Genomic DNA, 13,766 nt, shown 5'->3' with positions numbered 1-13,766 from the left:
AGTGTTTACAGCAGCATAGACATGTGGGGCAGAATGACCTGTTTCTGTTCTGTAAAGACTCTAATGTAATATTACATAATGCTTAAGGTTTATCAGTAGTTTCTGAGTCTATCATGAAAAGATTTTTTAGTTGGATGGGTATCTATAAAGCTTTTTTTACATTCTTTCACAGGATGTGGATATCACTGGCTATGCCAGCATTTATTGCCCATCCCTAATTGCCCTTGAGAAGACACTCCACCATCCTCAATGTGACTTTTTCAGGCTCCCCCACTTATTTTGCTTAAGCCAATCACACTGTGGATATCCTTCGGTTTCCTGTATGTTAGTGAAATTATTCTTTAAAAGAGAGAACCTTCCATAACAATGGACACTGAGTTCCATTGCCTTATTTGGCCACTGGCAGCTTGGGCTTTTAAAACAACCCTTGTCTCTACTTCGCTGTTAACGTGTTCAGATTCAGCCTCGAGCTCATCCTTATCAGGGCGTCTCCTTTCAATTTCTTCCTCCAGTTTATTGCCCTTTCCATGCACAGGAGTCACTGAACGGTGATCGGCTGTGGCAGACACACCCCTCCCTAGCTGAGACACAGCCTTCCTGCTGCCGCGCTTCAGATTAGTGTGCTTCAGCTCCATGTTGCCCAGGGCACTTATCATTTGAACAAGGACGTGCAAAGATCCTTCACTAGGTTTTCTGGTGCTTTGTAATCAAGTACACCGATTGAAGGTTTCATTTTACTTTTAGTTTTAGTCTAATTGCATGCTACCTCGCTCTCCTCCTTTCATACACTCCTCAAAAACCAAACGCTTGGACCAAGCTTTTGGTCACCTCACCCCTTTGCTGCTGGTGTGGCTCAGTGTCGTATCCTGTTCTATGATGCTCCTGTGAAGTGTCTTTAATATGTTGAAGGCGCTATGTAAATATAAGTTGTTGTTGTAATGTTTGCTCCATCTGTACGCTTTCACTGTCCCTCCGCCTCCAAATTCTCCTGTGCGTGTCGACTCCTTTTACCGGGCACCTTGATAATTAGTACTCATGGGCTATTTGGCTGTGTGGGTATCACAACTTCACCTGATGTCCGCACAAAGAAACAGACTTTCCCTTTTACTTTGAGCAACAGTGTAAGTGAGTTGGCAGCCCGGCTTTCTCTGTCCAGTAGTTTCAAGTCCGAATCTACCCCCCGTGCGCTTCGGGTAAAAGTCTTTGGCTGGTGTCAGGGAGCAGGAACTCTGGCTGATTATTCCCTTCCGTATCCCGGGAATACTGAGGCTAAATTGTGGTGGCTCCACCATTGCTCTGGCTGAGATCAGCAAACTCACTTCAGCCCACGGATCAAAGTGAGGATCTCCCGGTTGCAAAAGGCACCAAGATGTAAACCTTTTAGCTCAGCCAGTGTGCAAAGCCTCCTACCATCGGCATATTTCATCTATGTGGGTATTTAGAACATTCCCCAGCTGTCTGAGGGAATCCAGTTTAAAATGTTGGACCACAAGAGTGCTGATTTTTCCCAAATAATTGTTACAAGCTTAGAATCTTCCAGCACAAAAGGATGCCATTAGGCCCATCATGACTGTCCTGGCCCTTTGAAAGAGCTACCAAAAATAATCCCAGTCCCCTCCTCTCTCCGCATGTGACTGTAAAGATTTCCTTTTCAAGTATTTATCTCACTTTTCTTTGAAAGTTACTATTGAATCACCTGCCACCTGACAATGCATTCCAGATTGTTACAGCTCGCTGCATAACATAATTCTCCTCATCTCCCCTCTAGCCAATTACCTTACACCTATGTCCTCCAGTTATTGACCCTCCTGCCAGTGGAAAACGCCTGTTCTCTCTCTACTCTCTAAAAATTTTCCCTAATTTTGAACACGTCCATTGAATCTCCCCTGCTCTATGAAGAACAATCCCAGCCTCTGTAGTCCCTCCACAAACGGAAGTCCTTCATCCCTGTTACCATTCTGGTAAATCTTGCACACTCTCTGTGGCAGTGCTGGGCAACCTAGGCTCGTGACTGGGTCGCATGTGTGGCCCCCCCCCTCCATCTCAGTGGGCCGCAAGATTGAAATCGGGCTGCCAGCACAGGCAGCATTTGTATGTGAACTGACAGATTATGTTTATTTCCTTGATCAGAATGTTTCTCCAGCATTTTGTTCCAATTTGGGAAGTGAGTGCAGTCACATGAAGGTAACTGAGTGAACATTAACTGCGGGTGTAGCATGAAGGGGTGGTCCAACATTTTAAACTGGATTCCCTCAGACATCTGGGGAATGTTCTAAATACCCACATAGACGAAATATGCCGATGGTAGGAGGCTTTGCACACTCTCCGTGCCTTTTGCAACCGGGAGATCCTCGTTTTGATACCTGGCCTGAAGTGAGTTTGCTGATCTCAGCCAGAGCAATGGTGGAGCCACCACAATTTAGCCTCAGTATTCCCGGGATACGGAGGGGAATAATCAGCCAGGGTTCCTGCTCCCTGACACTAGCTAATGACTTTTACCTGAAGTGGTGAAAGTTGGGCTGCCAATTCACTTACACACTATTAAATAAAGTAAAAGAGAAAAGAGCACTAACCATGACCCCATGAATAAGGTAAATACATTTAATACACGTGGAATATTTCCTAACAAGTTACATGACATGCTCAATCATTCATATATTTATAGAACTGTCATCAACTTCAAATGATTAAAACAAAAGAAATATTTACGCCTGCCTTGCCTACATTGGTTGGATCTGCCCTCCATAAGCCTCCTTGAATCAGGGGTGTGCAGACGCTCTGAAGCAGGGTCATACAGACTCGAAACGTTAACTCTGTTTCTCTCTCCACAGATGCTGCCAGACCTGCTGAGTTTTTCCAGCACTTTTTGATTTTATGATGTGCAGATGCTTTGCAATTCAGCACTGAGGCTTCCATCCGTTAGTCCGTTGTGCTTTTAGTATTTGATGCGTCTTATAGCAGAAAAAGTCTGCTTGCATGTGTATGTTGCTCCAAAGATTGACATCAGCTTTGCAATGCAATGCTGGAGAACTGGATCGGGGATATGCAACCAAAGTTCTCATATCCCTTTCCACTTTAGCTGGTTAATTTTGCCTTCATCCAGGGCACGAACACCAATTAATTCCTCGTCAAACTTCCTTTTATCAACCCTAAGCCTTTGACATACTATGCCACATCTGCTCAGATCAAATTTAAATAGATTTGAGAGCAACAAGAAGGCTTCAGAGAAGAAAAGCGGTTCTCAAAATGCTCTGCCAGTGTAGACAGCACTTGTATGTGAACTGACAGATCATATTAGTTTCCTTGGAAGTGAGTGTAGTCACATGAAGGTAACCGAGTGAACATTAACTGCGGGTGTAGCATGAATTTTCTGACCTTAGCAGCTAGTGTGGGCAAGGGGTGATTTTTTTTCCCTCTGCAACAACTCGTTCAACACGTTCAGGTGACCAGGGATGTCAGCGAGAAAAGCCACATCCACAATCCAGTTTTCATCTTCTAACTCTAGGTTACCGCCAAAAAGTAACATCAAAAAGCACAGCCTCCCATGTCCACCAGTGTCATAACCACGACGGACTCCCAGGATAGGCTCATTTTGGTAACAGTCGACAAAATGTCTCACGGGCCACAATCAGTACCCTGAAGGGCTGGGTGCAGCCTGCGGGCACAGGTTGCCCACCACTGCTCTTATGGCCTTACATCCTTCCTAAAATGTGGTGCCCAGAACTGAACATAATACCCCGGCTGAGGCCAAACTGTGAACTTATGAATGTCTAGCATAACTTGCTTAATTTAATACTCTGTACCTCTACCACCAAAAACAAGGACCCTGTAATCATTACTTACAGCTTTATCAACTTGTTCCGTCTCCTTCAAAGAGTATAGGCAGTTCCCTTTTAAACGTTACTGCTGTATCTACTTCCATCACTCTTTCAGGTACCAAATGCCAGATCATAACATCTCACTGGAAGATTCTCTTCCTCTCCCCTCTGGTTTTTTTATTCATTCATGGGATGTGGGCATCATTGGCTGGGCCAGCATTTATTGCCCATCCCTAAGTGCCCTTGAGAAGGTGGTGGTGAGCTGCCTTCTTGAACGGCTGCAGTACATGTGGTGTAGGTACATCCACAGTGCTGTTAGGGAGGGAGTTCCAGGATTTTGACCCAGCAACAGTGAAGGAACGGCAAAATATTTCCAAGTCAGGATGATGAGTGGCTTGGAGGGGAACTTCCAGGTGGTGGTGTTACCATGTGTCTAATGCCCTTGTCCTTCAAGATGGTAGCAGTTCTGGGTTTAGAAGGTGTTGTCTAAAGAGCTACAGTATTTAAATGGCTAGTCCAGTTCAGTTTCTGGTCAATGATAATACCCAGGATGTTGATAGTGGGGGACTCAGTGATGGTACTGCCATTGAATGTCAAAGGATGATGGTTAGATTCTCTCTTGTTGGAGATGGTCATTGCCTGGCACTTGTGTGGCACAAATGTTAATTGCCATTTGTCAGCCCAAGCCTGGTTTTGTCCAGGTCTTGCTGCATTTGGATATGGACTGCTTCAGTATCTGAGGAGCCGTGAATGGTACTGAACATTGTGCAATCGTCAGCGAACTTCTGACCTACGATGGAAAGAAGGTCATTGATGAAGCAGCTGAAAATGTTTGGGCCGAGGACACTGAGGAACTCCTGCAGTGATGTCCTGGAACTGAGATGATTGACGTCCAACAACCACAACCATCTTCCCTTGTGCTGGGTGTGACTCCAACCAGTGGAGAGGTTTCCCCTGATTCCCATTGACTCCAGTTTTGCTGGGGCTCCTTTATTCCATGCTTGGTTAAATGCTGCCTTGATGTCGATGGGCAGTCACTCTCACCTCACCTCTGGGGTTCAGCTCTTTTGTCCACGTTTGAACCAAGGCTGGAATGAGTTCAGGAGCTGAGTGACCCTGCTGAAAATGAGCGTTAGTGAGCGGGTTATTGCTGAGCAAGTGCTGCCTGAGAGCACTGGTGATGACCCCTTCCATCGCTATGCTGATGACCAAGAGTAGACTGATGGGGCAGTAATTGGTCAGGTTGGATTTGTCCTGCTTTTTGTGTACAGGACATACCAGGGTAATGTTTGACAAAGCCGGGTAGATGTCAGTGTTGTAGCTGTACTGGAACATTTTGGCTAGGGGCACGGCAAGTTCTGGAGCACAAGTCTTCAGTACTATTGCCGGAATATTGTCAGGGCCCACAGCCTTTGCAGTATCCAGTGCCTTCAGCTATTTCTTGATATCAGGTGGAGTGATTCAAATTGGCTGAAGACTGGCATCTGTGATGCTGGGGACCTCTGGAGGAGGCTGAGATGGATCATTCACTCGGCACTTTTGGCTGAAGGTTGTAGCAAATGCTTACGCCTTCTCTATTGCACTAATGTGCTGAGCTCCTCCATCATTGAGGATGGGGATATATGTGGAACCTCCTCCTTCAGTGAGTTATTTAATTTTCCACCACCATTCATGACTGGATGTGGCAGGACTGCAGAGCTTAGATCTGATCTGTTGGTTGTGGAATCACTTAGCCCTGTCTGTCACTTGCTGCTTATGCTGTTTGTCATGCAAGTAGTCCTGTGCTATAGCTTCACCCAGTTGACACCTCATTTTTAGGTATGCCTGGTGCTGCTCCTGACATGCACTCCTGCACTCTTCATTGAACCAGGGCTGATCCCCTGACTTGAAGGTAATAGTAGAGTGGGGGATATGCTGGGCCATGAGGTGACTGTTTGGTTCTGCACTCTTTGTTGATCCAGGGTTGATTCCCTGGCCTGATGGTAATGGTAGAGTGGGAGATATGCCAGGCCATGAGGTTACAGATTGTGGTTGAGTACAATTCTGCTGCTGCTAATGGCCCACAGCACCTCATGGATGCCCAGTCTTGAGTTGCTAGATCTGTTTGAAACCAATCTGAATTAGCACGGTGGTAGTGCCACACAACACGATGGAGGGTATCCTCAATGTGAAGGCGGGACTTCAACTCCATAAGGACTGTGCGGTGGTCACCCTACCGATACTGTCATGGACAGATGCATCTGCAGCAGGCAGATTGCTGAGGGTGAGGTCAAGTATATTTTTCCCTCTTGTTGGTTCCGTCACCATCTGCCACAGACCCAGTCTAGCAGCTATGTCACTTAGGGCTCTGCCAGCTCGGTCAGTAGTGCTGCTACCGAGCCACTCTTGGTGATGGACATTGAAGTCCCCCACATGGTGTTCAACATGGAGGAGTATTTGTCGGAGATTAATCACACCAAGGCATCATTTCATACAGAGAAACCCCTTTTATTACTTGTGCACAAGGGAGACAAAACAATGAGAGCTACTGTACAGTCTTGTAGCAGAATTCATGCAAACCTGTTAAAAGCATTTTTACAGACAATCAGTAAGTTTTGCAACAAACCTATCCATTTATTTGCATAAGTTAACTGACCAATCCATGTTCCAGTAAATTACCATTTCCCTCACACCAGATGTTTGGTTATGCAGTTGCATATCACAATCCTGATTACATTCGGCATGAGAAAGAACAAAATGGAATGTCTCAGGGCTCATCCTACAACAGTGGTCAGACAAGATTGTATTCTTCTCAAGGTTGTAGTATTTTTCTCTTAGGCCTAGGCATACAATTCAACTTCTCATTAACCCTTCCAGTGCCAAATGGGCTCCCTGCAGTTGCCTAGGCCCCCACACTTACCCCCTTTTGTCCTACAAGGACAATCCACCACCCTTAGCCAAGTCCTATGTATCCTAGTCACCAGGCTTCATCCTCAGTGGGGTCCTGATTCCTGTGGAGAGGGAGGGAATGAATAGCTGGCTTGCTACCAGGACTCTGGAGGTTCTGTAGTCGGCAGACAGAGCAGATGCAACAGAGGACGAGCTGGAAGACAATGTACAGAACAATGCAAAGGACAAGACCTATGGCAAGGTATTTGAGGAGGGTTTTTAAAAAGGCCCCCAAACCACCCGCCGATGTTAAGGAGCCACCCTCACCAGTCAAAGGAAGGGAAATTGAGTACAAATCCAACATTTATTCTGTCTTAAATTTTCTCGGGCTTGTTCCAGTGCCCAAGATCCATAGGTGCTGCATACTTCATTTCTGCTCGCTTCATCGGAAATATCTTTCCCTATTTCAATTAATTTATTGATAGTCCCCAAATGACTTTCGAGCACAGTAGCCAGGCTTTGGATTAACCGTGTCATGTCCTGGTCTGTATCTAATTGTGTATCCTGGATCCCTTGTCCCCGCTGTAGATTCTCCTTAAGTTTAAAGCTCAGGGTAAGGACCTTCTGGTCAACAGTTGCCAGGTTCTGAATTAACCACTGATGTCCCTATGTTGAATGTCATAGCGGCATCGTTTATCAGGCTGCGTTTAACGCAGTTCCCTCCCAAGCCTGATCGCATCTCGCCACTGAACTGAACTGCTTCAGTCATCAATTGGCACGTCAGAGCCGTATAGAGAGCTTGGGTATGGGTTGAGCACCACTGGGGCAGGAAGACACCGGATACATTCAAGACTACGGGTACCAGCTCCTGGTGTACATTATCATATGGAACTTTATTTTGATTGATCTATACAAGACCATTTGTTGGCCCTGGATACATGGCTGGACAAGGTGGGTCAGTCAGTGTGGTCTGAGGGGGCTTCAATTATCTCTACTCGGACTGTGGAAGTAGATGTGGAAGGTGACTGGGTAATGGTGGACCTCCCATGCCCAATCTGAAGCAAACCCTTACTACAATTTGAAAGCACTTGTTCTCCTACTGTTACATTTATCATTCCCCATTGTGTGTTGCATTCGGCACTATCCATGCTGTACCAAAGTTCCTCCTGCGGTGCGCGATGAGCAGTGATGATCCCCGACCTTGTTGCCAGTACTGATACGCCCACCACCAGGATCGTAGATCTGTGGAGACACTAACATCTGCTCCCATTCTCTGGGTTACCGCTTGGTCAATTGTCATGTATCTTTAACTGTGTCTAATGCCTCCATTTACTTCCTGTTCTCATATTTACAAGTACGCATGTATCACCTGCCATAATTACCTCGTATGGTCCATGCCTGTTCACTGTGAGCTCACCTTGACCATCACCTTATTCCCCACTTGGTCCATTGTTGCTCTTTGGATTTGCCTGTTTCCATATCCTTAACCACCTGTCGGTCTCTGACTTCCTTCCTTAAATCATGCAATTGCTTATTTAATTCCCTTACGTAGTCCGTATTTTTCCTTTCAGTGGCCCTACATCTCCTCCTCCCACTAAAATGCCTTCAGGTAATTGCATGGCCCTTCCTGTTATCAATTCAATGGGGTGAACCTGGTAGTCTTATTTGGTGTAGCCCTAAGGTGCATCAGAATGCTGGGCAATACTGTGGCCCAGCTGTTGCCTGTCTCCTGAATTGCTTAGGCTATAGATGTTTTTAAAGTTCAGTTCATCCTTTCCACTATCCCTGGACTCTGGGGATGGTAAGGAATATGGAATTTCTGTTTAATCTCCATAAGATTACACACTTCTTTAATGACTCTCCCTGTGAAATGAGCTCCCTGATCTGAATCCACCTGGGTAGGCACCCCCACTCCTTCCAGTTTACTCTCTCCTGCTGCTGTCTCATGTCAGACCTCAATTCCTTAAACAACTCTACAATGAACTTTCTTATCCTATCTTTCAATGACTCAGTCTCTTCACTTCCAGTGATGGTTCTCTCTGGGAACCACTTAACTCTGCCTTGTCATCATGGTGTTATCCTGTGGTCTTACTTTTTGTAGCTCGCAGGCACATTAATATAGTCAATAATGCATCTATTTAGCCTTTTCCCAGCTTTCCCTTTACCTGTATCTATCTTGTGGTAAATTGTTGAGTAATATTTCTCCTCACCCTTCAATTGCCTCAACTACAGACACTGAATAATTTTACCTCTAAGGTTTTTTTTTCTGACCACGATCATCTTGATTCTCTTGAAGTTAGTTTCTCTATTGTCTTGATTGTTTAAAATGTTTCCTTACTCTTTAGGCCATATTAACTATTCCATTTCAACGGAGATCTCTGTCTCTAGATCTTTGCTTATCTCCCCCTGTGCCTCAGTTGATGGCCAGATTATCAAATTCATTTCCCTTAAAACAGTTTGTACATTATGTCCTCTTTCCCTAACTCATTCTCCTACTTGCCTCATACCATTTTGCACATGCAACAGCTACCATCTTATCTTGTTCAGGTTGCCCGGAGAGACTTTAAAATAAATAAAATATTTTCATAACAGTTTTAAAAAACAGAAATCAGGTTTGACATGTTTTGCTTCCTTATCTTCTCAAACATTTTATTGTCTCAAAAGTAACCCACTAAATTGTGTCTGACCCTTTACTTTTAGAATTATCCCAGACGCATTAACTCGGCCAAAAATTGGATTTCTGCCAAACTTTGTTAAGGTCTTGAGCTTAGCTTCATATTTTGGGAACAGACTTCACAAATACAAAAATTTGCAGTATTTGAATTAGTGCCAATTGTTGTCAACCCTTTTAAAATGAAAATTCCCTTTTGAGAACTTTATCAAGGACCAAACCTGTAATAATTGTAATTTACACTATCAAAATTAAAACAACCTCTTTTTTCATTTGTAATGATTTGTATCCAGATTAGAAGTCCCATATGTTTATCGACACATTCTTTATCTTAGATAGCATCCTCATTATTCAAAGTAACCTGTTAAATTACACTGCACTTTACATCTCAAGATTGTCCCAAATTCAAATTCCAGTGCTTTTGGAAAGCAGATTTCCTTTAATATTTAATTCATCTCTTCATAAGAAACCCCCTTTTATCTATTGGAACCACCTAAAACTTGTGTTTATGTCATTTGGTTTTCCTAGAATCCTTTTGAATTTCATGTAATTTTTTTTCCCTCAGAATTTTAGAATACTAACTCATATGTATCAATCTCAATCAGGTTGGAAGCTGATGATGAGGGTTATTCCCTACTAGTCTGCAAGGAGGTGGTACAAGGGTTGGTTCATCTCAAACAAAGACAAGCCCTGTTTTCTCTTTACACTATCTTCAAATTATGATTTTTGCCAGAAATCTCAACTTAAACCTTATACTCAAAACTTTGGAATGTTTGTATAAATTTTTCCTTTAATCTAATATGGGGCTTTCAATTCTAAAGTGCTCAACTACACACACAAAAGACAATTCAGGGAAGAAAACACATTAAAGCTCATATACAAATGCTTCCTTCCACACAAACAAACACATAGATAAAGGTATGTATTTATATTCCTATAATATTGAACTTAACTCTAAACAAAGCTTTGAGTAGCAGTGGGAGGAATAAAGGAATCTTGAAGGCTCCACCCACAGGGACCTTCAAACTGACGCAAGCTCATATTTTCTCTGCTGCTGCTTGCCAATTGCTCATTAGCCCCCTAGGGATACCCTCCTCTCTCTCTCTCTCTCTCTCTCTCTTTCTCTTCAGCACAAACAGCTCTTGTAACTTAAATCAATTCATTTTTTTTAAGTTACAGAAAATTCAGTAGCGGACTATGTACCTCCCTTAAAACATATTATAAGCGCTCAATTCTGTCCTGATTAAAAGTTCCAGCTGGTGGGAAGCTCTCTCCTTTACCTTGAGTCCATTTAACCCAGTCAGAAACATATTGGACAATTTCAGGAGCGTAATGGACATACATATAAGCATTTGGGGTTCCCTTCAAAGGGGAAACCTAGGGTTTCTTTGATGCCATATTACCCATTCTGTATCTAATAACTAAGAAAGGCCAGTCCTTGGCAGGTCCCCAACCCACAATCTACTAATGTACTTTCACCAATCAGTCCACTCACATGCTGAAGGGGTCCCGGACCCTGAGCCGCAATCGCACACACACACACACACACACTCAGTACAGACTCCAGGGGCTACTGACCCCGAGTATATCCTAAACTCCAGGGGCTATCGACCTCGAGTATATCCTAAACCTAAACTCCAGAGGCTACTGACCTCGAGTATATCCTGGCTAGAGCAGTCCTAGCGACAACTAATCTCCTAAATACTTAAAATAGATGACTTACCCTAAGAGTCAGCCACAGGCAGGCAAAGACAGATCACAGGTCAACGAACTGCAGAAGCCCAAATCGGGCTGCTGCGCTCAAGGAGTCCTTGAACCACGAGGTCCTAACACTGGCGCTCAGTGGCCTAACCCTAGGGGTTAGTCATCTCAGTGGAATCTCCAAGAAACTGTCGGAGATTAATCACAACGAGGCATCATTTTGTACGTAGAAACCCCATTTATTACTTGTGCACAAGGGAGACAGCACAATGAGAGCTACTGTACAGTCTCGCAGCAGAATACACGCAGACCTGTTAAAAGCATTTTTACAGCCAATTAGTAAGTTTTGCAACAAACCTATCCATTTATTTGCATAAGTTAACTGACCAATCCATGTTCCAGTAAATTTCCATTTCCCTCACAACAGATGTTTCGTTATGCAGTTGCTTATCACAACTCTTATTATATTCAGCCTGAGAAAGAACAAAAGGGTTCATCCTACAACGATGGTCAGACAAGATTGTATTCTTCTCAAGGTTGTAGTATTTTTCTCTTAGGCCTAAGCATACAATTCAGCTTCTCATTCACCCTTCCAGTGCCAAATGGGCTTCCTGCAGTTGCCTAGGCCACCACATATTGATTCATCAGCCAAGGGAGGAACTGTATGTGGTAACAAGAGATTCCCTTGCCTGTGTTTGACATGGTGCCATGAAACTCCATGGGGTCCAGAGCTGATGTTGAGGATTCCCAGGGCAACTACATCCTGGCTGTATACCACCGTGCCTCCACCTCAGCTAGGTCTGTGCTGCTGATGGGACTGGACATAACCAGGGATAGTAATGGTGGTGCCTGGGACATGGGCCGGGATTTTCTGGCCCTGTCGCAGGTGGAACCTGCCATGGGCGAGGCAGTGCCCCAGCCAGATGTCCATAGACTTGCGGCAAGACCGGACGATCCCGGTAGTGGGCGGATGTGGAAAATCCCACCCATTATCTGTAAGGTGTGATTGATTCTGTGATTATGACTATGTCAGGCTGTTGCTTGACTAGTCTGAGAGACAACTCTCCCAATTTTGGCACAAGCCACCAGATGTTAGTAAGGAGGTCCGTGCAGGGTTGACAGGGCTGAGTTTACCATTGTCGTTTCTGGTTCCTAGGTTGATGCTGGTTAGTCTGACTGGTTTCATTCCTTATTGACTTGTTTTTAGCAGTTTGATACAACTGAGTGGCTTGCTGGGCCATTTCAAAGGGGATTTAAGAGTTAACCACATTGCTGTGAGTCTGGAGTCACATGTAGGCCAGACCAGGTAAGGACAGCAGATTTCCTTCCCTAAAACACATTAGTGAACCAGATGGGTTTTTACGACAATCAACAATGGTTCATGGTCTTCATTATACTTTTAATTACTTAATTTACTGAATTCAAATTCTACATTTGCCTTGGTGGGATTTGAACCCAGGTCCCCAGAGCATTACATCGGGTCTCTGTTTTACTAGTCTAGTGACAATACCACTGCGCCCTGTAACTTTTGTCAAGTATCTTAAATCTTTGCTCTTGGCTTTTTTAAAATGTTGTTTTAGGTTGTTTGGTAATGCTGTTTCTCTCTCTCTCAGCCTCGAATTGTAGAGGACAGTCTGACGTATGCTGAACTGGAACTTGTGCCAACACAGCCTAGTGCCCCAAGCAATCCTACAACTCCAAGCTCCCAGTCTCCCACTACGGTCTATGCCAAGATCCTTTTCTCTGAAAACCAAGGTCAATGAACTCCAACTGGAAGAGCTTCAGGAAATGCACATTTAACACTGACAGAACAATATTTAAGGAACAATTAAGTGTTTGTAGTGTGCATATTTATGTGACTTCAGTGAGACTGACGCCTTGTTACGATATTCCCCAGGCCTGTTGAAGCATTTGTATGTAAACCTGTATGGCACAGGCAGCCTAGAGACTGCAGTGGTAAAGGGGATTGGGCTATCTTATCCACATTGTCAAACAACATAGTTCAAATCTTTAAACTACACAAATAGTGAAACTTACCTTGTCCACATTGGGGCATTTCCCAGTCACTGCCTCCAAATAGGGGAGGAATACACAGCTTTCGGGCCTTCTCCACCAAACTGAGTCTTCAATAATTTAGTTGCACTAGGATCGATTTTGGGCACGAAGAGGCCTGGGACTGAGTACACCCCATCTTCCTGCATCACTGAAAGCCCTGCGGTAGTCAAATAAGGAATGCATGCACATTTGCAAGTGTGTGTGAAATAATTTAATGGGTGGACACTCACAAGTTTTGAATTAATGGTCTTTTGTGAGGAAAAGAATAATTATTTTCTGTGTGAGTTCGAGTTGGTGAAGCAGTGGGCAAGTGAACGCAAATGTGTGCATGAGCTGAATGTGTGTGGATATATATATATATCTATGTTAAATTTTGTTTGTTAATGCCCCTGTGAGGTTATAGACATTATACATGTGGGTGGGGGGGGGGGGGGGGCGGGGGGTGGGGCACGGTGAATTGAATGAATAAGTTGAAGAGAGATGTTTTTTTCTATTCACCTTGGGTATGTTGGCATCGCTGGCAAGGCCAATATTTATTGCCCTTGAGAAGGTAGTCATGAGTCACCTTCTTGAACCGCTCCGGTCCATCTTTTTATTCTTTCACGGGATGTGGGCCTCATCACTGGCAAGGCCAGCATTTGTTGCCCATCCCT

The 13,766-nt window shown here is 44.3% G+C and overlaps 1 protein-coding gene across 2 annotated transcripts in view; it reads left to right on the top strand.

The window, feature by feature from the left end:
- vstm4a (V-set and transmembrane domain containing 4a) overlaps nt 1–13,514 on the top strand; it is a 55,569-nt gene extending 42,055 nt beyond the window's left edge. For both annotated transcript variants that reach the window (XM_041176077.1, XM_041176076.1), the window contains exon 9: nt 12,672–13,514. In XM_041176077.1, the coding sequence (XP_041032011.1) occupies nt 12,672–12,821 (150 nt within the window). In that variant the 3' untranslated portion in view covers nt 12,822–13,514. The remainder of the gene's footprint in view (nt 1–12,671) is intronic.
- The last annotated feature ends 252 nt before the right edge of the window (nt 13,515–13,766 follow it).

The sequence above is a fragment of the Carcharodon carcharias genome, chromosome 28 (genome assembly GCF_017639515.1).
Source record: "Carcharodon carcharias isolate sCarCar2 chromosome 28, sCarCar2.pri, whole genome shotgun sequence".
In the NCBI taxonomy this organism is placed as follows: domain Eukaryota; kingdom Metazoa; phylum Chordata; class Chondrichthyes; order Lamniformes; family Lamnidae; genus Carcharodon; species Carcharodon carcharias.
This window is presented reverse-complemented; position numbering and strand designations above follow the sequence as displayed.